At 42.0% G+C, this 25,855-nt stretch overlaps 1 protein-coding gene across 13 annotated transcripts in view; it reads right to left on the bottom strand.

Annotated features, from left to right (window-relative positions):
* LOC309702175 (protein NLRC3-like) overlaps nucleotides 1-25,855 on the bottom strand; it is a 169,632-nt gene that overhangs the window by 19,878 nt on the left and 123,899 nt on the right. For 5 of the 13 annotated variants that reach the window (XM_082526653.1, XM_082526658.1, XM_082526657.1 and 2 more), the window contains 7 exons: nucleotides 20,831-21,019; nucleotides 20,308-20,360; nucleotides 16,961-17,245; nucleotides 12,901-14,689; nucleotides 8,112-8,285; nucleotides 7,714-7,887; nucleotides 937-1,110 (listed from right to left, as the gene is read on the bottom strand). In XM_082526653.1, the coding sequence (XP_082382779.1) occupies nucleotides 937-1,110; nucleotides 7,714-7,887; nucleotides 8,112-8,285; nucleotides 12,901-14,689; nucleotides 16,961-17,245; nucleotides 20,308-20,356 (2,645 nt within the window). In that variant the 5' untranslated portion in view covers nucleotides 20,357-20,360; nucleotides 20,831-21,019. The other 8 variants (XM_082526649.1, XM_082526648.1, XM_082526656.1 and 5 more) reach the window with 6 other exon arrangements.

The following is a 25,855-nucleotide window of genomic DNA, read 5'->3' as shown; positions in this document are numbered from 1 at the left end:
TGCTGGTCGCCACAAGAGCAGCGCCCCTCTTTCTAGTCTAGTCTAGACTGAGAATGCATCAAGACCACTCACTCACCCTTCCCTCCTGCCTCTCAGCTGCTGAAACTCACAGTTTGTTACCACGGAAGAGTCACTCCTTCATCTGAGATGAAGCCTGATAGTCTGACTGATGCAATATAACATTCAGTCTACACTTTGTTTTTGTGCAAAGATGATAAAGAGGAAATACTAATAACATAAACAAAAATAAATGTCCAATTTAGAAATCTTATTCTTTTTTGCTCTATAAAATAGTTGTTTTTATTTTTCAGTCACTCATCGTAGCAGTAGGATTTACATGAAAATAAAAACAAATTAAGTTTGAGAGAAAAAGTACATTTTTGGCACTCTCTGGGCAACTGACTCAGAGACTCAAATGACTTAAAAAACCCGATTCATTTTGGTGAGTGACTCATTTAAACTCGATTCGGTAAAAAGAATCAAATTTACCATCACTAATACAAATCCCTTTGGAGAAAACAGCTTTAAAATATGTATTGTTAAATTCCAGATGTTTCTTTGCAAGGAAAACTCAGACACTGAAACAATACCACCAGTAACCTCCTACATATGGAAATGTGGTGTCATTAAAGACATAATAATTTCATTAATACCCAATATCCAGCAAAATATGTAATTTGAAAATTTTGTTCCTAACGAAATCAAATGTATATATTGTGGAAGATTAGCCAAATTTATGTAAAATGGCCAGTACATGAATTTAAAAAATAAATAAATAAACAAAATCGTATGACTGTGACAAATTTTACACAGTAATTCAGTCTAATAATCCACTCAAATATAAATATAAGTTTAGCTAAAAGCTCTATAGATAAGTCAATCAATAATATAATTCACATTTTAAATGATCATATGTGTTAACGTTTGAATCCTGACCTGAGAGTTTCCACTGCACACTGTGAACTCTTTAGTCCAGCAGACAGAAGCTTCACTCCTGAATCCTGCAGGTCAGAGTTACTCAGGTCCAGCTCTCTCAGACTGGAGGACTGGGAGCTGAGGACTGAGGACAGAGCTTCACAGCTTCTCTCTGACAGGTTACAGCCACCCAGTCTGAAAAACAAAAGATAATCTATAATACTTATGTAAAGTTTGTTATTATATTACATGCCATCTTTTTATTTTTGATGAAACCTTAACATACTAAGATACAACATCATATGGATGAACTTGAATAAAATGTTTTTTTTTAATTATATCTTTATTTGGATTGGACAAGAAAAAACCATCTGCATAGCAGTATATGAATAACATGGGAACAAAGTCCTTCCAGGTTTTAGATTAAGTCCAGGAGAGCAAATGATAAACAAAGTGATCAGCGGGTGCATATTAACCTCCACTAGCTATTACTAGGACAGTTGCTCGCATGCTCTCCCAAAGGAGATATATAGAACACATTACATGGAACTATAAACACAAACTGGGAGGGGTGCCCATGCTGCAATCATTGTGAAGAAATAAGTAAATAAACAAGCAATAGTAATAGAAGTAAATGTAAAAAACAAACAAACAAAAAACAACCAAGTAATAGTGAGATCAAGTGAAGTCAGCCCTCGTGGGGGTGATGAATTGGATCCAATTGTTCCAAATTTGGTAGAATTTGGCTTTTTGATTTCTTAACAGATATGTAAGTTTTTCCATCCTAAATATCTCTAAAATGATCCCAAACCAGTCGTCTAGGGTAGGCTGGGCCTGGCTTAACCATCTTCTAGTAATTGTTTTTTTACTTGCCACCAAGAGTAATTGCACCAACTTAATCTCACTCCTACATTCCAGAAAGGGGACCAAACCCATGTATAAAACCTTAAAATCTAAAGGTATTTGAACGTTAAAGACTGCACTTAAGGAGACCTGAACGTTTTTTAACTTGGGACAGTCCCAAAAGACATGAAAATGGTTAGCAACAGTCGAGCCGCATTGTCTCCAGCATTGCATATAAGCCCCTTTGTACCTCTCCTGATATGGAGTCTTGAAGTACCTAATAATATTCTTCCAGCCATGTTCCTTCCAGCTCATAGAACTGGACGTGGACCACTGGCAGTACAAAACATTTTCCCACTCCCCCACAGAAATAGCAATCCCTGATTCCCTTTCCCATTTATCCTTAGTGTATAAAGTATTATCCTTGCTGGCACTAGAGAGGGCTTTGTATAGTTTAGAAATAGATTTAGTAGGGGTCATGGTTGTGGCATTTTTCAGGATGAGGAAAAAATGCGACTCAGCATCATTGAAGTCGGACAGTTTGCATTCATGATCAATATATGATCTCAGCTGTAAGTTTCTATGAAAGTTGTATTTTGTCAGGTTGTGATCGTCCTGTAAGGCCTCAAATCTGAGCACAATATTTCTATGAGTAAGAGAGAGGAATGTCGTAAGGCCATAGGATATCCATGCTTCAAAGTTAGAGTCGTGTCTGTTTGGAATAAAATCCGAGTCGAAAGCAACCCACCTGAAGATTTTTAGCATTTTGTGTATCCCACAGATGTTGATTACCTTCTGCCAAACTTGGAGGGTGTGGGTTAACCAGGGGTTCCCCAGCTTTTCCAGCCGGCACATTAGACCCTTATCTGCCATTACAGCTTGTAGGGGGAATCGGTCCAACAGGCTGGACTCCAGTTCCTTCCACCTAGCCGTGTATGTTTTGTTACACCAATATAAGAGGGGGGTTATTTGAGCGACATAATAGTAATTCCTGAGGCAGGGGAGACCCAGTCCTCCCTTTTCCTTGGGGAGCTGGAGGGTAGCATATTTAATCCTTGGCTTTCGGCCCTGCCAGATAAATCTGGAGATCCATTTGTCCCACTCAATAAATTGGTAATCGCTCACTTCTATTGGCAAGTTTCTAAAAAGATAAAGCAGTCTGGGGAGCGTGTCCATCTTGATTGCGGTTACCCGGGAGCTGAGACGCATAAAGGGGACCAGATTCCATCTGTGCAAATCAGCTTTTATACTTGCAGATATTGGCTCGTAGTTTGCCTGAAAGAGCAGCGAGAGGTCCGCAGTCAAATATATTCCCAGGTACTTAATTTTCTCATTATCCCGATTTACTGTAAATTTGAGTAGAGATGTGTAATATTCTCCTAATGTTGTCAGTTGTTTGTCTATAGTGAATGAAACCAGTCTGATCTAAATCGATGAGGTCAGGTAAAAACTTCTCCAGTCTACGAGCAAGAATAGAAGTAAATAGTTTGTCATCCAAGTTAAGGACACTGATTGGTCGATAGTTTCCACATTCTCGTTTATCTTTCCCCTCTTTTGGGATAATTGAAATAGTTGCCTCCCTCCAGGAGGGTGGGATTTCTCCCTCCTGTAGGATGTAGTTAAATGACTTCAGCAATGTGGGGACTAGATCTGCCCTCAGGGTGCGATACCACTGAGAACTGAACCCGTCCGGCCCAACTGCCTTACCTGGTTTTAATCTGGAAAAAGCATTAATTTCTTCCACTAAAATGGGATGTGTTAGAAGCTCATTTTTGAGAGACGGGAGTGAAGGTAATTCTAGAGAGCTAAGAAAGGCATCAGTACAATTCTCCTCCGTAGCATTGGGCTGTGAGTACAGCTCCCTAAAGAAGGTCTCAAAACATTTCTGAATGTCTTCTAATTTTGATTCCAGAATATTAGTCTTGGGGTCCTTGATTTGGTATATCGTACTTTCCTCTAGTTGTTTGCGTTATTTATGTGCCAGATATTTTGCAGATTTCCCTCCTGTCTCATAGTATTTTTGCCTCAAAAAAATTAAGTTATTTTGGGCCTCCTGGGTGTAAATATCATTAATTTCATCCTGTATTTTCCTGATATCCTGCTTCAGAGTAGGATTTGCGGTGTTTATGTCTTCCTATTCTTTCAACTTTAAATTTGCCTGTAGTTCTGCTAATTTTTGCCCTTTGATTCTCTTTAAGTGGGAGGCGATAGAAATTAATGTACCTCTCATTACCGCTTTGAGCGTATCCCAAAGAATAGCTGGAGATACCTCTCCTGTGTCATTAACATCTAGAAATTCTTTAATGTCTACCTTTAATTTGGAAACTATGGCAGGATCATTAAGGTGCGATAACAATTTCCACAGTGTGGTACATTTTTTCCTAGCCACCTGCAAAGATAGAGAGATAGGACTGTGGTCAGATAGATCTCTTGTTAATATGTCACAGTCTTTGACCCTAAACCTATCAACTTTAAACATAAAAAAGTAGTCCAGCCTTGCATACACTTTAAAGGAACCAGAGTAATGAGTGAAATTTCTGGTAGATGCGTAGCGGTCCCTCCATACATCTATTATCCCCATCTCTACCATATAGGAATTGACTTTTCTAGTAAGTGCTGTTACCTGGTTGGTTGGGGAGGAGGAGTCTAGTTTAGGGTCAAGTCTAAAGTTAAAACCCCCCCACAGACAACTATCCCCTGAGAATCCACCAATAAATCAAACCTATTCCTATAGAATAGCCAATCGCTCCCGGGGGGAGCATAAACATTTAAAATTGTGATTTCAGACCCCTCTATCCATTCTGTTATTCTAACCAATCTGCCTTCCTCGTCACAGAGTTCTTAGATATGTTCATAGTTAAGTGTACCAGAGATAAGTGTAGCCACACCCCTCTTGTGTTTGGACTTAACGGAAGAGGAGAATACATATTTAAAACCCTTTCTTTTCAATCTCAAGTGATCTACTTGGTTCATGTGTGTCTCCTGAAGTAATGCAATCTGGGCCTTCTCCTTCCTTAGTTTGGACAGTATCTTATTCATCTTAATCACGTTCAGAACCCCGTTAACATTAAAAGAGATTACTTTCACTGACTCACTTCCCATAAAGATATATTAAGTTACCACAGCGCATAAACTCAATAGCAGCAGGCAACCCCCTCTTAAAACAGTAACAAGTGAAAAAAGTTAGGAATGAACTGAAAACATTTGAACATAACTGGAGCTTGAAAGCTCCTAAGCTGGCTTCTGACAGTGGAGCACTTCCACTGACACCCTCACAACTTGAAGGGAAACCCCTTATTACCCCCTGAGTTAGGGGGCTTTCCACTGCGACGCCACTCACAGCACGAGAAGCCCCACCCATTTTAGCTCGACAGTAACCATATTTCACCATGTTGTCCATAGCTAATGCATAACATTAAATTCGTTCTCTTCACGTCTGTATACTTGCAGCTTCTCTCTATATCCCGCAGCTCCTCGGATCTGACGCGGACGCCGACCACCAACTCCCCGCCACAGCGGGCATCTTTGTAGTTTTTCTCTGGGGGTTGCCGGTGGTGTAATCACCTTTACCGGCAGGCCCCGACTCGCCAGGTCAGCCGTTGCCTCCTCCACCGTGTTGTAGGTTTTCGCTCCTCCTTCGAAAAAAACCTTAAGGCGCGCTGAGTAGAGGGTCCTAAACCGTACATTCTTCTCTTTTAGGACCTTTCGTGCCTCTGCATACTCCTTCCTCAAAGCCATGATCTCAGGGGGGTAATCGTGGTCGAGGTTGATCTTGCTGGAATTCAGCATAAAACCTTTCTTTTGCCAAGCGAGCCTCAGCACTTCTTCTTTAACCGTGAAGCACAGGAATTTTACCAGGATCGATCTGGGTTGGGAGCCGTCCGGAGGGAGTAATGATAACACTCTGTGTGCTCTCTGAATTTGTAACGGTGTTGATGGTGGGATGGCGAGATTCTCCCGGAGTAGCTTCTCCACAAAGTGGGCCATAGATGGAGCTCCCGATTCTTCTCCCTCCGGCACCCTGTACAGTTTGAGCGACTCCCTCCTCGAGTAAGCCTCCAGTGATGTTAGTTTTGTTTGAAACTTTTCCTGCATGCTTTCTTCCATTTGCGCAACATCTCTAAAATTAGAAATATCCTGTCTCAGAGTGACGCTGAAAAACTAGTTCATGCATTTATTACTTCCAGGCTGGACTATTGTAATTCATTATTATCAGGATGTCCAAAAAAACTCCCTGAAAAGCCTTCAGTTAATCCAAAATGCTGCAGCAAGAGTACTGACAGGGACTAGAAAGAGAGAGCAGATTTCTCCTGTTTTGGCTTCCCTTCATTGGCTTCCTGTTAAATCCAGAATTGAATTCAAAATCCTGCTCCTCACATACAAGATCTTAAATAATCAGGCCCCATCTTATCTTAATGACCTTGTAGTACCATATCACCCTATTAGAGCACTTCGCTCTCACACTGCAGGCCTACTTGTTGTTCCTAAAGTATTTAAAAGTAGAATGGGAGGCAGAGCCTTCAGTTTTCAGGCCCCTCTTCTGTGGAACCAGCTTCCAGTTTGGATTCGGGAGACAGACACTATCTCTACTCTATCTCTACTTTTAAGATTAATCTCATATTTCCATTAAAAGTGTTGAATTTGACTGTTTGATGTTCTTTATGATCTCTGGCACCAGTTCATCTGTAGGCTGAGCTCAATCCATCCATTTAGTGAAATGATGTTTAAAGGTCTCCTTGTTTTCTGAGCGTGCACAGATCCTGAAGCAGAAAGCCTGGGTTACAGAGAAATGATCATCACTGTGATGATGCTCATCATCTCTGACTGGGATTTGAGGTTTTGTCAAAGCAGCAAAGAAAGCCTGGCTATGTTGGACTGGGTGTGGAAGCAGCTCCCAGTTTGAGTTCAGGAGACAGACACCCTCTCTACTTTGACGATCAGCTTCAAACTTTCCTTTTTGCTAAAGCATATAGTTAGGGCTGGGCCAGGTGACCCTGAATCCTCCCTTAGTTATGCTGCAATAGACGTAGGCTGCCGGGGATTCCCATGATGCATTGAGTTTTTCCTTTCCAGTCACCTTTCTCACTCACTATGTATTAACAGCCCTCTCTGCATTGAATCATATGTGTTATTAACCTCTGTCTCTCTTCCACAGCATGTCTTTATCCTGTCTTCCTTCTCTCACCCCAACCAATCACAGCAGATGGCCCCGCCCCTCCCTGAGCCTGGTTCTGCCGGAGGTTTCTTCCTGTTAAAAGGGAGTTTTTCCTTCCCACTGTCGCCAAAGTGCTTGTTCATAGGGGGTCATATGATTGTTGGGTTTTTCTCTGTATTTATGAAGTGCCTTGAGGTGACTTTTGTTGTGATTTGGCGCTATATAAATAACATTGAATTGCATTGTTAGTATCTCAGACAAAATCTCGTCTGTGTTCTGAAGCTTATCTTTGTGTTCTGCAACCCTGGTTTCCACATCATTAAGCCGCGCATTGGCTTTATCCAACTCACCCCTTATTTCCACCAGTTGCGCTTTCGTGTCTTTTTGAAATTCTTTCACCTCTTTCCCAACGCCTCTCAGTTCTTTCAGTATCAGCGTCAAACTTGCTGGGTCAACCTCATCTTCTGTCCCAGAATCCTCGCGGCTAGGAGTGGGAGAGTGGCCTCGGCTAGCCCTATAGGGGCTAACGTTAGCCCCTTCTGTTAGCTGCACATTGCCATCTTCCACGTTTTCAAACGTTAACTTCTTAGCTATTTTGTTCTTTCTGGACATCATTTAAACCCCTTTTTCCTCTTTATGTGCACTTAGATAGTGTATTAATTTACTTGGGGCAGTTTTAATAAGTTTCAGTCGAGAGCTCTCGTACTAGGTGTCCATCCCCACGAGCGCCGGAACCGGAAGCCTTGAATAAAATGTTTAATTGGTTCATTTAAAAAAAACAAAATGTCAATTGATCTGACCTCAGAGTATTTAGTTTACAGTTTAAACTTTGTAGTCCAGCAGACAGAATCTTCACTCCTGAATCCTGCACATTTTTGATACTCAGGTCCAGCTCTGTCAGAGTAGAGGACTGAGAGCTGAGCATTGAGGACACAGCTTCACAGTTTTCCGCTAGAAGTTCACAGACGTTGAGTCTGAAAATGAAAACATGAACAAAGACTGATGTTAAAGTGTAATCAGGGTGCAATAACTAATCTTATATTTTAAGAATCCTTGTTGTTTTATGCTGAGCAGATGTGGTACGAAACAACAGTAAATTGATCAAGTTTACCTCTACTGTTTAAATTGCTGGATTTATTTTCTCAGTTAAAAACAAAACAAAACAAACAAAAGAAAAAAGAATACAAATCGGTCAGACCTCAGAATATTCAGTTTGGCGTGTGGACTCTCCACTGCAGCAGACAGAAGCTTTACTGCTGAAGCCTTCAGGCTGTCGGTACTCAAGTCCAGCTCTCTCAGACTACAGGACTGGGAGCTGACCACTGACAACAAATCTGTACAGCCTTTCTCTGACAGGTTACAGCTGCTCAGCCTGAAAAAAATAACAAGAACAACAAAACAATAATATTTATTATCAAATAAAATCTCTTTATATGTTGAATCTAAGTAATCAAATGTGTACAAATGAGTACACTACAATGCACAATTAAATAAAAAATGTTCAAGAATTTAAGTGTAACAGAAGAAAAATATTTCAAATTAAACACAATTATTCCAATGTATGTAAATGGAAACCAGTGAAGACCAGGTTGATTTAGTGACAGTAGTTCAGTGTCTGCTGGCACAGGCCTGTGAGTACTGCAGTATTACACTTACTACAGTACTGCTGGTCACTTTATTAATTCTAATATGTGTGATTACTGTAAATGTAGTTATAAATAATGTATCACATCCTGGACTCTCGTTTCATTTTCTGTCTAAAAGCTGCTTTGGCTCATTCCCCTTTAAAGCCCCGCTCTCCCTAAAGGCCAACTTTATTTTGATTGGATGATTTCATAAAGCACGCTGAAGGGCAGTAGCCAGTTATCATGAGCTCCATCTCCTCAACCTTCTGGTTTAGAAATTATAAGAAACTGTATACCTCATAAAAACCCGTCTTGATCCATGCTCAATCATCCAGGTTAGTAAATCCCAAAAGTTGATTCTGTTCATCTGGACGTAGCGCTTTCAGTGGGAGAAACATTTCGTCACTCATCCAGGTGACTTCGTCAGTCTCAGCTGACTTCTGGTTTCCAACCCTATAAAAAGTACATTTGCATAATGACTGAAACCAGCCCACTGAAGGAACAATAAGGCTGGGAGGTCAGTTCCTTGACCATTAGGTTTGAGTCATTATGCAGATGTACTCTTTATAAGATTGGGGAAAGCTGCAGTCAGCTGAGCCTGAAGAAGTCATCTTGATGAGTGACAAAATGTTTCTCCCGCTGAGAGCGCTACGTCCAGATGAACAGAATCAAACTTTGGGGGCTCATAAAATCATGATTAGAAATCTTCTCAGATGTATTTTTACATTTTAGATCCACAGCAACAAAGTTCACAGCAGGATGTCTCTGTTCAGTAATTATTATGCCCATTACCTGCAAACTGTGAGGTACGCAGGTAATGTCAGGTAAACACTAGCTGTCTGAAACTGTTCCTGTTAAATGTGTGTATAAAGGAAATAAGCTGAAATACAGAGACTGGGTGGATCTGTGCTTTGACTTTGACACCAAAAATTTCTTCCTGTTAAAAGGGAGTTTTTCCTTCCCACTGTCGCCAAAGTGTTTGCTCATAGGGGGTCATATGATTGTTGGGTTTTTCTCTGTATCTATTACTGTACGATCTACTGTACATTATAAAGCGCATTGAGGCGACTGTTGTGATTTGGCGCTATATAAATAAAATTGAATTGAATTGAATTACATCCCATTTCAGGTACCTGGAACCTGAACCTTCTCTGGAAACCTGGGACACTGGCGGGTTTCTCTTGCTTACCTATCTGCTCATCCTCTTTCTTTCTGCTCGCATGATGATTTCCTGGTTGAGTTTGTAAAGACTTTTGCTCAGGACCTTCTTGCTGTGCGGCAACAGTGCTAACCACCGTCCGCTGTATGTTTTTCAGTCATTAAATCAAACCATGAAAGATCAGCTTGCTTCTCGTGATGAACCTGTCTGTTTTCGATTCCACACCAGGGTCTGCCCACTGGAAAGTTCAGGGATAAGGGTGGAGGATACTCACACAAACATAAAAACCCAGATTGCAACTCCAACTCTCTGTTCTAGTTAACCAGACCTTTCAGGCTCTTGTTCAATTAGAACCTCATGGAGTCTGAGTTAGCGAGACAGTTAAACATCCCTCTATGCCCCCTTAATCCGCCCATTCCCACTAAGTCATTAAATAACCGAGTGTCCCCTCACATAACTCAGCGCACAGAGCCTGTCACCCCTGGCAATCACAAGAAAACACTTACCTTTTTTGCTTTTCATGCACCTCACAAACCACTCATACTCGGGTTTCCTTGGCTAGAATTACATAACCCCCACTTAGACTGGTCAGGTCAGAGGGTAATCAGTTAGAGTCTGTTCTGTCATTCAAATTGCCTTGTTTCCGCCCGTCCACCGGAACCTGTGGAACCATCAACCAACACTGAGACTGTTTTAGATCTCTCCTCTGTGCCCACCAAATGTCATGATCTTCAGGAAGTATTTAGCAAAAGTAAAGCGCTTTCACTGCCACCTCACAAACCACAGGACAGCACCATAGAACTACTCTCTGGCTCCACCCGGCCTTCTAGCTGGCTGTATAACCTGCTTAGACCTGAGTGTGCGGCTATGGAAAAGTACATTAAGGAATCCCTCGGTGCAGGCATAATCCAACGATTGTCATCTCAAGTTGGAACTTCTTTTTTGTGGGGAAAAAGGATGGCTCTCTCTGGCCATGCATTTACTTCAGGGGCCTCAGTGATATTACCATCAAGAATAAGTACCTATTACCTCATTAGCTCTGCTTTCAGGCCATTTCACAGTGCCACTGGGTTTACAAAACCCCACATCCGCAACGCTTACCACTTTTTCCAGATCAATCAGGGAGACAAGTGGAAGACCGTTTTAAACATGCCATTGGGGGACTACGAGTATTTGGTCATGCCGCCTGGGTTAACTAATGCTCCCGCAATGTTTCAAGATTAGTTAACGATGTCCTCCGGGAATTCCTTGACAGGTTCGTATTGGTGTATCTGGATGATATCCTCATTTTTCCCAAAACCTGCGAGGAACATCAGTCTCATGTCCATGCTATTTTTCCAACGTTTGCTGGAGAATAAATCTTATGTCAAAGCAAAAAAGTGTGAATTCCATTCCTCATCAATAACTTTTTTCAGTTACATTTTGGCACGGGGGCAGGTGAAGACGGATCTGGCAAAAGTGAAAGCTTTAACAGAGTGGCCTACCCCTTGTACCCATTGTAGATTCCAGAAGCATCTCCAATGGGTTTTGGGAATAGCAAATTTTTATAGACTGTTCATTTTCAACTATAGTCAGGTAGCTGCACCACTCAAGTCTCAGCATGCATCTGGTCCCCCAAAGCTGAAACTGCATTCACCAAACTTAAGTATCTGTTCACCACGGCACCTTTTTGGTTCACCCTGATCACAGTTATCATTGCAAAGGTGGACACATCAGAAATTGGAGCAGGGAGAGGTAAATGATGCCAAGTGAAAGAGAATGCTTTGGGGGGGGGGGGGGGGGGGTCATGCTGCTTTCATGGTCTGTGTGAGCGGCGGTGGTTTCCCACTAGACTCTGGTTTCTGCCTTTGGGTGAAGCCTGGTCAGCCTGTCCACTGTCCATACCTGACAGTAATCTACTAGGCTGAATATAACATCAGCACTCCCAATAACTCTGCTAACCTCCTAATCCTCGGATCATCTACTCACCCTTGCAGTTCAGTCACGTTTTCCTGGATGCTGGTCTTCTTGATTCACTCACAGCCACATTAATGCCTTTCGTCTCTTAGACTTACTGGACCACTTTGCCTGGATTCAAAGCTAACAAGTACTCACCCAGACCTCACCACCTGCCTTCCCCAAGTTGCTTTCCGACTGCTGACAAGTAAATGGTAAATGGACTGATTCTTATATAGCGTTTTTCTACTCTCCCGGAGTACTCAAAGCGCTCTATACAACATGCCACATCCACCCAATCACACCCATTCTCACAAACACTTTATCTGAACTTAGTGCTTTCTAAGTACATTCACGCACATTCATACTCTGATGGATGCATCGGAGAGCAAGTTGGGGTTAGTATCTTGCCCAAGGATACTTGACATGCAGACTGGAGGAGCCAGGGATCGAACCACCAACCTTCTGATCAGTAGGTCAGATCAGACCAGCTTTACCTCCTGAGCTACAGAAACCCCAAATAAGACATTGAAGATAACCTCGTTCACTTACTGTAACCTCCACCAGTGATCTTTCTGATGCTGCTCTACCTCTGTTACAGTGACTCAGATTACCATCAACCAAGACCCATTTCCGGAAACCTACCACAGAGCCCACTTCATGCTCACAGCTTCAAGTGCTTGACTTCCGCCATAGTTCACAGTTCATGTTAAAAAATTCCAAGTGTCAAGTTCCTGTGTGTAAATAAAGCCTTCACGTCTAGTAATATTCAGTTCCTTCACCTTTGTCTGTATTTTGGGTTCACCATGTTGTTCTGGCCACACCGAGGTAACAGATTTATATTTGAAAAACAGAGAGACATGGGGGATTGCAATAAAGATGAGACACAAACCAGACCTTAAAATAAGAACATCTGAAAACGATGTAGGTGCAGTCTGGTAGCTCAAGTATTTGCTTTAAAAAACAGAGCTAGACTCCTGGTTGTTGGAGACAAGTGAACAACTTGAGGATAATAAACCTGTCAGAGGGGCTGAAGGATCAGAGCTCATGTTCTTATAGGCTGGATCTGGATTGTGCTTTGATTCGAGTTGAAGACAAAAATATTTCAGAAATGCTGACATGTCCTGCTGGAGAGAAATATTTAAAGTATCATATTTGACTAAGTGCTATTTTTAATTTTTCTTAAAAGGCAGTGTTCGTTGAACTGAGCACCTCTGATTTATTTCCCATGATTTTAAGAATGAAGCGATGAGTTCATGTTTACTTACAGAGCTTTGTTGGAGGCTTTGACCACTGGCAACAGCCTCAGAAGAGCCTTCTCTGAAGCAGAGTATTTCTTCAGGTCAAACACATCCAGATCTTCTTCTGATGACAGTAAGATGAAGACCAGAGCTGACCACTGAGCAGGAGACAGTTTATCTGTGGAGAGACTTCCTGATCTCAGGGACTGTTGGATCTCCTCCACTAGAGAACGATCATTCAGTTCATTCAGACAGTGGATCAGATTGATGCTTTTCTCTGCAGACAGATTCTTACTGAGCTTCCACTTGATGTACTGGACTGTTTTCTTATTGGTCTGTGAGCTACTTCCTGTCTGTGTCAGCAGACCTCGTAGGAGAGTCTGATTGGTCTGCAGGGAAAGACCCAGGAGGAAGCGGAGGAACAAGTCCAGGTGTCCATTTGGACTCTGTAAGGCCTTGTCCACAGCATTCTGGTAGAAGTGTTTCTCTGCAGATTCTCTTGTTTCAGACTTCTTGGAGGTTGTCTGTTGTTCTTCCAGCAGATTGAGTCCAGAGTTGATGAAGGTCAGATGGACATGAAGAGCAGCCAGAAACTCCTGAACACTCAGATGGATGAAGCAGAACACCTTGTCCTGGTACAGTCCACTTTCCTCTTTAAAGATCTGTGTGAACACTCCTGAGTACACTGAGGCTGCTCTGATATCGATGCCACACTCTGTCAGGTCTGATTCATAGAAGATCAGGTTTCCTTTCTGCAGCTGATCAAAAGCCAGTTTTCCCAGAGACTCAATCATCTTCTTGCTCTCTGGGCTCCAGTGTGGATCTGTTGCAGGTCCTCCATCATACTTGACCTTCTTCACTTTGGCCTGAACCACCAGGAAGTGGATGTACATTTCAGTCAGGGTCTTGGGCAGTTGTCCTCCCTCTCTGGTTTCCAGGACACGCTCCAGAACTGTAGTAGTGATCCAGCAGAAGACTGGGATGTGGCACATGATGTGGAGGCTTCGAGCTTTCTTGATGTGGGAGATGATCCTGCTGGCCTGCTCCTCATCTCTGAATCGGTTCCTGAAGTACTCCTCCTTCTGTGGGTCAGTGAACCCCCTGACCTCTGTCACCCTGTGAACATACTCAGGGGGGATCTGGTCTGCTGCTGCAGGTCGTGTGGTTATCCAGACGTGAGCAGAGGGAAGAAGATTCCCCCTGATCAGGCTTGTGAGAAGTACATCAACTGTGGTGGGCATCGTAACATCAGTCACAGTTTTGTGGAAGTCCAGAGGAAGTCGACACTCATCCAGACCATCAAAGATGAACACAACCTGGAAGTCTTCAAAGCTGCAGATTCCTGCTTCTTTGGTTTCAGTAAAGAAGCGATGAACAAGTCCCACCAAGCTGAACTTTTCCTCTTTCAGCACATTCAGCTCTCTGAAAGTGAATGGAAATATGAACTGGATGTCCTGGTTGGCTTTGTCTTCAGCCCAGTCCAGGCTGTATTTCTGTGTTAAGACTGTTTTCCCAATGCCAGCCACTCCCTTTGTCAGCACTGATCTGATTGGTTCATCTCTTCCAGGTGTGTCTTTAAAGATGTCTTCTTGTCTGATGGTTGTTTCTGGTCCGTCTGGTTTCCTGGATGCTGTTTCAATCTGTCTGACCTCATGTTCATCATTGACCTCTGCAGTCCCTCCCTCTGTGATGTAGAGCTCTGTGTAGATCTGATTCAGGAGGGTTGGGTTTCCTGCTTTAGCGATGCCCTCAAACACACACTGGAACTTCTTCTTCAGCTTAGACTTAAGTTTAGGCTGACACTTCTGAAGAGCATCTGAATCAAAAAAAGGAAAAAAGAAGGAAAAATACAAATCTGGTCTGAAGGAGCTATCTGACGTACTTTGTCCTTTGTTGAGCCTATCATACGTTTTAGTTTTTAATATACTTATTCTACCAGAAAACCAGAAAAAAGGGGCTACAGGAATTCCTAAATGTAATTCCTGAAAACAGCCACATTAAATGTTTTGAACCTACACATCTGCATTGCTTTGCAGCTTTTCATATGTACCTGATGCCAACATGTGCAGGCTAAACAGGTTTCTGCTTTCTGTGCCTCTTCTCCAAACTTTGTCACCAAAAATAACAACACTGCTATGTTATTTAAATAAGCATCTGAGAGAGATTCAGTAATTCACATTTAATTCTTGTCGTAAATTACAATGGCGAAAGATAATGTAAACCCTTTCTGGCCACACTAAACATGTTCCTTCTCGTTTGGCTCTTGGCGAAGGCAGTCGCACTTTTCTCCTCTTCTCCTTCCCCTTATCTTCCCTGCTTAGCCTCTTGTGTCTTTGTCTTGTCTCATGTGTATTTCACTTCCCTGGAACACTCTCTCACAGTCTGTGTCTAAAAACCTAAAAGAGAATTATGGATTTGATCAACTGGTCTCTGAATGCTATTGACACCCTTTTCTCAACGAGTTGTCTGGGCTCGGGAGAGCCTGAGTGCCCTGGAGGGACTTTCCCTGCCGGATACACGATGGACGAGTGGCAGACATGGAGGATCGTGTGCCTGGCGGGACTGTCGATCGAGGACGCTGAAGATATGTACCTATTCGGAACCATGATAACAGGGTTCTTGCTGATCGGAGCTGGCTTGGCCCTGGTTTATCGGAGAATTAAGAAAGCGGAACCGGCTGTTCAAACCCCCACAAGGCTGCCCGCTGGGATTGAAAGGATGGGACGAGGTGCGGCTTCTCAGAAAGGGCTCAGTGAATGCAGCATGGTTAAGAGCTTGGAGGCGCTAACGGCTGCAGTGAAGGCTCAGAATAACACCTCTGAGTGTATATTGGATTACATCAAGGAAGAATCCACTCGGAACAACACCTTGGGGCGGAAGCTGGATTACATCGCGGATCAGTTGGCTGCGGTCGTGAAGTCTCAGAATCTGCTCTGTGAGCAAAAGCCTGAAAAGACCACAGAATTGAAGGTAAATAACATAATTGAGAGGCTCGCAGCTATCCAGCGGGAGATTGAGAGACCAGTGTCGGTGTCGGAGTGTTAAAAACAGCTTGAAATTCTCATGAGTTGTTTGTAAAAGAAAAATCACAAATCATATAATGCGGCTACCCCTTCGGCGCCAGCTGTGGGCTCAAGGCCTGAGCTGAACAAAAACTCCCTGATAACGACTGTGTTGAGTCTGTTCCTTCCCATTCCATGCAAGGCCACCTGGGTTGGCTGGTAGACTGTTTACTTAGCCTGATAGGGCGGAGGACACTGTCTCAGCTGAACTATGGACACGCACACACATACATTTACACTGATAAGCACTCACACATCCCCCCTCCCCTTCCAATGCCTTCGATGCTTGTTGCCTCCTGGGAACACGAGGCGGGTCTGGGCCCACGCTGGAGAGTCGGCGCAGTGGCAGGATGGCTGCTGTGTTGCCTGGGATTACTCCTTATCCCCTAACCAACCTTGTTGTTGGTCACGTGCTCTATAATGTTGTACTGTGGACATTTATGTGCTTTCTGTGCAGAGGAGTTTTTTTGTTTCCTGTTCTCATGCTGTCCTCTATAGCCCAGCATGAGCAGAGGTCTCTTTTTTCCCCTTGTACTTTCCCATTGTAGTGTAGATTTCAGTGTTTTTTCTATAATGCAACGTTCTCTGACTTGTATCCCCATGTGATGTCTGTGTTGTGTGTGTATGGTCGGGGGGCGGGTTCATTCCACTGCAGGGCAACCTGACACTGCAGGTGATGAATAAAATTTGAACTTGAACTTGATTATATAAAAATGTGGCATTTAAGTCAAATGACTCATGCTTTTCTTCTTTAAGGCAATCAGTTTGCATGGTTTTTAAAAGTAAAGAACACTTGTGTTTAATTAAATACAGCTCACATTAGATCTAAGTAGTTTCACAGGTTTATGATGTCCATGTAGTTTAGAAAATACATTTGCAGGCATGTAACAAATCCAAACATTCGTCGTAGAATGACGTTCTTGCCCTCTCCTTTTTCTTACAGTGAATTCTGAGGTTTCACTTTCACATCTCAACAAACTGCAAGGTGACCATTTTTATTCATGGTATCTGATGCATGACCTCACCTTGTTGAGCAGATGGATCAGAGTTCAAACGCAGCTGAGAGAAAAGAGAAGGATCTTTGATCTGAAGATGTTTGATTGTTATCTTGCATGCTTTGTCTCCTTTTTTCCTCACTGTGTCGATCAAGCTGCGTGCCTTATCTGCTCTGGCTGGGTTCTTCTCCAGTATCGATTCTTTCTCCAACTCATTTAAGACAGTGTCACATACGAGGGCCTCAAGCAGCTGTGTGAGGATTTCTATTGTTACCCTCCAGACAAAGGCTGACCGCACCCTGGCAAGCTCCTCCTCTACAGGAAGAAGAAAGAGACATAAACATGGTTCTCAGTCGACATCATGTGAAAAATATTCTAACTTTGTTGAATTAACACTTCATCATCTCATCAACAAATACTGAATTTTAGGATGTGTGGGGTTAAAATTATGCCAGCTTAAAATGAAACTGAAGAAAATATTGAAACTGAAAAATAATATTGTAACCGATACACAGATGATCTGTATTGCTATACAGACGGGCAGGTATACAGGTATACTATGAACAAATATACATATATAAAGATGAAGCACTGTGAGGTAAACAGATCTACAGAGTGCTATGAAAATATCTACAGTAGTGGAAGCGAAGCTCTCTGAACAGACTATAACAGTGTAGGCACTATAACAGAGACTACACCATGTCAGTGTCCTAAAACTACAGCAGTAACCAACGTGGTGAATGTTGATAATGAAAGGATCATGGTCACTGGGAGGAGGAGTGTAGAAGGGTTAGGTGAGTGTGGATGGAAAGGCTCAGCGGGGACTGAGTTCAGTAGGGTGACAGCTGTGGGGAAGAAGCTGTTCCTAAACCTGCTGGTTTTAGTCTGAAGGCTCCTGTAGCGCCTCCTGGAGGGGAGGAGCTGGAAGAGTTTATTGGCAGTATGAGAGGAGTCCGAGAATGATGCATACTCGGCGTAGACATCTCTTTTTGAGCGTTGTGTGATGGAGAACTTTGCTTTGTGTAATGTTATAAATACTTGGATAATCCTCAGAGTCTCTGGACTTTTACTTAGAGATATTATATTCAGTCCTGTGGATAGTTATATATTTAAAAATATATGATCCTCTCTGGTTACTCTGGTATGAATGACTCTGAATCACTTAATGGTAAATAACACACTATTTGCAAATTTGCAAACTGTGAAAGAATTCCAGATGACAAGTCTGTAGTTCGACATACAAGTGACGACCTTTGACCTTCATCAGTTTTTATTTAATTGTGTCAGAGAAACTCAAACGTGCTCTTCATGCAGCTGAGTACATTCAGTGTTTAAAACGGAAGCTGTGCAGGTCTGAGATCAGCAGCTTTGTGAAACACCAAGCTGAGGTCCTGTTAATGCTGATATATAGTGACACAGTTACATTTCAATTTAATTCAATTTTATTCATATAGCGCCAAATCACAACAACAGTCACCTGAAGGTGCTTTATATTGTACAGTAGATCGTACAATAACAGATACAGAGAAAAACCCAACATTCATATGATACATGGGTGATTAATCCTTTTGACTTTGTTTTTATCCATAAAACAGCTGCAGCTTTCACTACAGCACATGTGGTGCTTTAACCTTTGTACTGTTTGCATCAGTTCATTCTGCAGTTAACATGTGAACATGTTGGATGATCTGTCTGCTGTCACTGGGTGGTGCTGAGGTCTGAATCAGCTCCTGCAATCACAAAGAGAACAGAACCATCACAAACTGAAATATAAAGTTTATCTCAAATCTGAAATAGAGCTGATCCTTCTGTCCTCACACACCCAGGATCTGAAGTTCTTCTCTTACATTTCTTTAGTTCTTCAGCTCTGCTCACATACGAGCTGTTTATTTCTTAAAGCCGTATATACCAACAGATTTTCCAATATAATGTTAACCTTTGAGTTGTTGGTGCTTTGTGAATGTGAATCTGCATACATGAGCAGACGGAGCAGGTTTCAGTCCTGGTTCAGTCTGCTGCTGCACCGTGGTCACCAACATACAGAGGTATCATAACAAATATTAATGCTTTTTTCCCTCTCAAAGGATGTAAGCTGTACTGCACATGTAACTTTGTGAACTTACCTCAATAAGAATGATTCAGACTGTTTTATTTAACCTGAATATTTGAAACAAACTTAGTAAAAACAATACACAGAGTCAGTGCTAAAAATGTAATCCGAGGAAAAATGAAACACACATTTTAACTTAAGCTGCCAAGCAGAAGTATTTGGTTTGAGTACATAAATATTAGGCTTTGCTATTTAATCTGTAATTGATGATTAATGAGGGGTTACTGAAGTGCAAGCCTTTTTTAAAATATGTGTTAATATCCTTACAGATGTGGCAAAAGAGTGAAAACATGCTGCTGTTTGCACATATTGAATAATCAGCTCTGCACAGGAGCTGCAGCAGAGTGCAGCCTGTTGCTCTTACAGTGTAATACTCATAATAAAAGTACAGTAACTGTGGTTAGTTACTGACGGAGCAGCCCGGTGCGTTTCTGTTCATTTCGTTCACCTGCACGGGTTAGCTAAACAAACTTTACAAAACAAGTTTTGCCGATAGCCGAGTGCCCATCTTAGCTAGCTAGCTAAGGATGTTAGCTACAGATTAGCTTACAAACACCTTTCACTTACCAAAAATATTGTGGCGGCTCTCAGGTCCTTCTGTCAGGCAGACACTGAAGAACACCTGAGTCTGTCAGTTTGAAACAGTCGGTAAACGCTGGACCTCCTCTCAGCGTCCCCGCTCTATGTGCCGTTCAGAGAACGCAAGTTTCTTCATGACTGCGGCTGCTGCAGATATTAGGTCGTCCATGATTTCTACAGTCACTGGTCAGCAATATAATGTGCGCAAACATATGTGGCTCATATATGTGGCTCTGAAGCCCCGCCCCTCAAGCGCACCCTCAGATGCCGAAGCAGTGCCAACTAATTGAAGCTGAAAAAATAACTGTACGTGGAAAAAAAACGATGTAAGTGTGAAAACCACATGAACAGTGAGTTTTTCTTTAAATTTCTATATTTATGTTTTTTCACTATCATTTCACTTTCAATACATTTGTTTCAGTTTCAATATTTCTTCAGTTTCATTTTAAGGTGGCATCGTTTTAACCTCATATGTGGGTTCAAAGTACAAAAAAGTCCAGTTGTTTCTCTGCCAAACTCCTTAGACTGGAAGTTCTCATGTTATATTAATGTCCCACAGAAAGATTAAGGCAAAGATTAGGACAGGTTACAACTCGTGAATTTTATGTACTTGTCACAGTTACAAAAAAGAATCTTCCTGAAGTCTATACATCCATACGTCTCATCATACAAAGCACTGATCTCCTACCTGCTGATGGAGCTGCTTTGGCTGGCTGTTCTTTAGGTTCTTCCATCATCTTTCTATAAAAACACGAGAAGATGATTTTACCAAAAGAAACAGTGAACACAGTCTGGGTGTCACATCATATGAATTTGTGTCATGGTTTAGTGTACGGGCCACACACACTGAAACTGATCTGTGTGAAAGAACACATCGACGACATGTGAATGTAGTGATAACCTCATCATAATAGAGGTTTTTACTTTTTCACATATTTGTTCAGTATAATGATTAAATAATCTGACAATACAAACCTAAAATACTTTGTTCCCTGTCTGCGACTTTGTGCGTCTCTGCTGTTAGTGCTTAAAGGAAGTTTTAAACTTAAAATCCTTCCCCACATATGTGACTGTGGTCTCTGGGGCCATTATCCTGAAACACTGGGGCTCAGCCCTGAAAGCTTTGCTATCTTCACCTGATAACAGCAGCTGTTTAAAGTTACTGAGTTTGACAGGGAAGTGAATGTAAATGTGAGACACTGTGTGCTCACAGCTAAAGGCTGCAGTCAGCTGTGTCAGAGCGTCCAATGAGCCTTTAATAAACACTCAGAGCTCCATGTTGATGAAGCTGTCATGTGTGAGCTTGTGAGGCTCCTTTAAACTGGCTCTGCTCTGTCAGATGCTTCACTGTCTCATCAATCTGCTGCACTCTTCATCTCCTCCTCTCTCTCTCTGCTGTCCTGTTTAAAAAAACAAACAAATCAGCGTTAGCCAATCAAACTCTGTGCAGATGCTGCAGCTACAGCTGATATGTCATTCAGCTGTTCATCAATCAGCTTCTGCTGCTGTTTATTCGGCTCTTACTCTGAACACGTGCAGATCTAGGAAGATTTTCTTGGGGTGTCAAAATCAAAGCGTTTGTTTTTTCAAACACACGTGCAGGTGTTTATATCACATATGGTTTAAATGATTCAAATGCAGTAAGTATACATGTTTCATATATCGTCTATAACTGAATTATGTTCTGTAGCCTACATAATGAAACACTTTAGTTGCATAAAACGTGAATTTTGATTTTATGTACTGTATATGTCACAGCATCGCAGTGTGGATGTGGAGAAGAGAGGACCCAAACGCAGGACTCACAGGTGGTGAAGGCTGGTGTTTATGACAGAATGACAGAGCCTGAGATGGATGACTGACTGGAAGACCAGCTGAACAGAAACGACACATGTGGGACTGACCAAGACACTGAACTGGAGGACACTCAGGACTTACACAGGCTAATGATAATGATCAGGGTTCATATGCCTTTTTCAGGGTCAAATTCAAGCACTTCTTAAGCACTTTCAAGGTCCCTTTTCAAACTTTTCCAGCACATCCCTCCCTCACCGCCAAAAAAAAATGCATGTTTCAATTCACATCACCTCAGTAAGACCATGTGAAAGTTAAGACAAATCATCCTAGGTGAACTTAAACACCTTTGTTCCCTTTTTGTTAAGAAATAGAAAAACACTCCACACAAAAATACTGCAAAAGGAAACTGTCGCCTTATATAAAGAGTGTATAAACTCAAAATGCACATGTCACTTAAAAATTAAGATGTGAACAAATCAACTTGTTAGATATTCTTCTCCTGTTGAAAAAACCCCCAAAAAGAAATAAATAAGTCTTCTCATCAGATATTGATGCTTCTTTCCTGTGTGACAGAAAATAGGAGACAGATGTTTGTTTGTTTTTTAAGTTAATTCCCAATAAAGCTGTTTTACTGCTAACTACATTGCTGTCTGTATTATTGCTGAAGTCCTAAACGATCACCTTTAAAGTAGAGCTGGGCGATATGAGATTTTTTCATATCACGATGTTTTTTTCATTTCAGGCGATAACGATATCTATCACGATATAAGCCAAATAACTATATTTGTAAGATTTAAATGTGCCGTTGCTCACAAGTAAAATGTGAAATAATCAGCAGCTTGTTTTTATTTAAATATTTATTTCCCATAATAAGTTCAACAGGGTAGATGTACTTAAGGAACATGAGACTTTTTCAGATAAATAAAGGCAAATATTGCAAACTACACAAAAGGCAGCCGCTAAAGCGTTTAAGTTTCAAAATAGGACAAACGAAACAGACTAAACTGTCAATTCCACTTAGAAACAAAATATTAATTCTAAAAATAAATCTTAGTTTGTTTTACAGAAGAACAGACAAAACTGACTAACTTTTGTCAGTATCAAATAAACTGAGAACTAAAAGGAAATTCTCAATCTCTCCTTGTTGTATAGCTGAGCTTTTCAAACAGTTTTAACAGTTACTTTAGTCTGACAAAAGCCGAATGACGAATTAGCGCTTCCAGTCAGAGACTGAGGCTACGTCCACACGTACACGGGTATTTTTGAAAACGGAGATTTTCCGTTTTCGTTTTAAAAAATAATCCCGTCCACACATAAAGGCAGAAATGAAGGAAAACGCTGCTATGAACATGCCAAAGCAGCAGGTGGCGCTAGATTCCTAACCGTGCAGAAATGTTGGCCAATCAGAAGTCTAGAAGCCTCGGTGGGAAAAAGTAAACAAAGCTGGGGCATAGAAGCAGAACCGAGTCGTATGTGTGGAGGGACAGTAACTGTGTGTATATGTAAGCATTTAAACACTGCAGAGAGTAGAATTAACAGTATTGTAGAAATTCATTTCACCGAAACAATAACGTGGCGCACAGTGTGACGCATGCACCAGTTTATTGTATTTCCAGACTTGCTTTCGGCACATTTACAGTGCACGCTACTCTGTTTTTGTCAGACTTGAAATAGCCGAAATACCTTCACACTACGGAACTTCTATGGCTCTTCCGTTCGACAATCTCTCCGGCATTGGAACCAGCATCTGTTTTCTCTTCGGTCACGCTCGGTTGATTTTTCTAGTCGCCACACTCATTTCCTCCATTACGCGCTGGCTGCTTCCCAAACAAACACACGTGCGGCTACTTAGTTTGGATTGGCTGACCTTTTTTTTTTTTTTTCTTTTTTTTTTTAAGAGGACAAGAGCGGCGAGGTCTATCGCAATAGTTTAATTTTTCTATCGAGAAAAAGTTATATCGCGATACATATCGTTATCGTTCTATCGCCCAGCTCTACCTAGAAACCAGGTCAATGTGTCTGTAGGTTCAGTCATCCAGGTCATGTGATCTAAGGAGCTTGGAGAGAAAAGAGACGTCTTTAAGTTTCTGGAAGACGTTTCATCTGAGAAGCTTCTTCAGCTCTAAAACCAAACGGTGGAGAGTCCCAGATATTTAAACCTGAGAGGGAAAGAAAGCATGTCGCTGACCCACCACTGATGTTATTTCAAGGAGGAAACTGAGAGCCTTTGCACCAGGAGCACAAACATCAGCTCCAGCAATGATCCACTGATGTGTTTTTATTCCATGTATGAATGTTGTTATTGACAGAGATGACGTTTGTGTGTCAGTGATGCAGTGACTGTTGTTGTTACCTGTACAGGCTGGTTAGACTCTATGAAACAGATCATACAGATCTCTGCATGTTAGAAGAGACTATTAAAGGTCATGAATGAGACAAAGGCAGGGAGGCGTCCTTTACAGCTAAACAGCAGAGTGAGAGAACAGCCAGCACCTCTACATTTATCACATTATACAGCACATGTATGATACTGACAGGGATGAGAAGAATTTAGTGATTCTGATCCCATCATTGATATTACTTATTGATTCTCAGTAGCTCTGCTCTGACAGTCACCACCATCACTGAGCAGCATATCAAAGACATTTGTGCACATTAACTGCATGTTGTGGCTCAAATGTTTGTGCATGTTGGAGGCATTTCCTCTTTGTTGTGATCAGTGTTGGTCATTACTCAAAACAGTCATTATTACACATATTACACAGAACACTTTGATTAAAAGTAATGGAGTACGTTACTTCATTACTCCTCATAACATTACTTTGATGTTACTGTGTGAAATGAACAAATGAGCATGTAACAACATAAAGCTGAGGTACAGCCCCACACACCAACACAGATCCTGATGAGGTCACGTGATGTTTCTCTGAGTGTTTATGAACACAAATCAAAGATGAAACAGCACAAAGACACTTCAAAGTGATTCTACTGTAGAAACATGAACAGGTAGAAACCTGCAGCCTGACTGCTCATCACTTTGTTACCTGTTCAAGTTCAGCAGCAGCAGCTCACTTTATCACGGTGCTGGTCTGGGGTCAGTGTTTACTCAGCTTTAACTAGTGATGTGACGTTCTGTATCGAGGCTTCGAAGCGTGTGTCGAGTAATGGAGGGGGCGTTTCCGCGAAGCGCGTATCGAGGCTTGCTTCATTTATGGGAGGAGCTGAAAATGATGACGTCCGAAGCCTCGCTGCCCGGCTGTACCACGTGTCTGGTTCAGGAAGCGGTTCGAACTTTGCCGCGAGCTATGACAGCGATATAAACCCCTCAGACAAAATGTGGGCGTTTGATGGAGAGTTGCGGTTAGTGAGAGTTAGAGACAGTTTAGAAAAAAAAAATCGCCTACGACCTGCCACAGTGGAGAAACTGTTTCTTTTTAACAAAAACCAATGATGTGTCCCCTAAACACTAATCACTGTCCTTGCCTCAATGTTACAAAAGCACAACCACTGTCCACACCTCACCTCACAGTATATGATCATTTCCATTTTAGGCATTTCCAAATAATCATGTTCCATACTGCCAGTATAAATATACACAGTACACTGCATCACTACAATATACATGTTTTACACACTCCTTTTGTTGTTGACATTTACAGGCTGTGTGCAAAAAGGCCACACTCTTCAAATTCATGCCAACTAATATTTTTACGTCCAGTAGGTGTCCTACTAGAGCAAATGAAGCTTCAAGAAGCTTCGCGTTGGGGTGAACCAATTGGATGAAAAGCTTCAGTGCTTCATGAGGCTTCATCTGCCCATCACTAGCTTTAACCTCACTCTGGGTTCTTGGCTAGCCTAGCTTTAGCTTAGCGTTAGCATGCTGTGTGCTAGCTTAGCGTCAGAGCTCTGCAGGTGTCTCGTGTGTAAATATTAATCACAGTGACAGTAAAGGAGGTAAAGGGCTGTGACGTCATCACGTACGCTGCGTCCTCTGTGGGCTCTGAGTGAACTCAAAGTACAAACTACAAGTACACAAACACGAACGTAGCTCAGAGTGGCGGACACACTCGGCCTCGTTGGTCCAGCTGTGAGTCCGTTACCGTGAACTATGGAGCGGCAGATTTGTGCTGAACTAAGCTGCACACAGCTGATGTTAGCCAGGAAACATTACACACTGACTTTAATGGAGAGACCGGAAATACAAACACACACAGTTTGTTGTGTGAAGAAATCAAACACGAGCTGAACAAACAGTAAAGTTCCTAAAGACAAACTGTTAAAGGAGGAAACAAAGCAAACTTACAGTTTCTTCACACACCAACAACAAGCTCCACTCCACACCTGGACACTAAACACGGACACACAGGTGAGCTGCTTCCTGGAAGGAGGCGGGGCTCCACCTGAAACTCAGCACAGGTGGGAGGGGCTCAGCTCTGTGT

This window comes from Aulonocara stuartgranti, assembly GCF_965226115.1.
Source record: "Aulonocara stuartgranti genome assembly, chromosome: 3".
Classification (NCBI taxonomy): domain Eukaryota; kingdom Metazoa; phylum Chordata; class Actinopteri; order Cichliformes; family Cichlidae; genus Aulonocara; species Aulonocara stuartgranti.
This window is presented reverse-complemented; position numbering and strand designations above follow the sequence as displayed.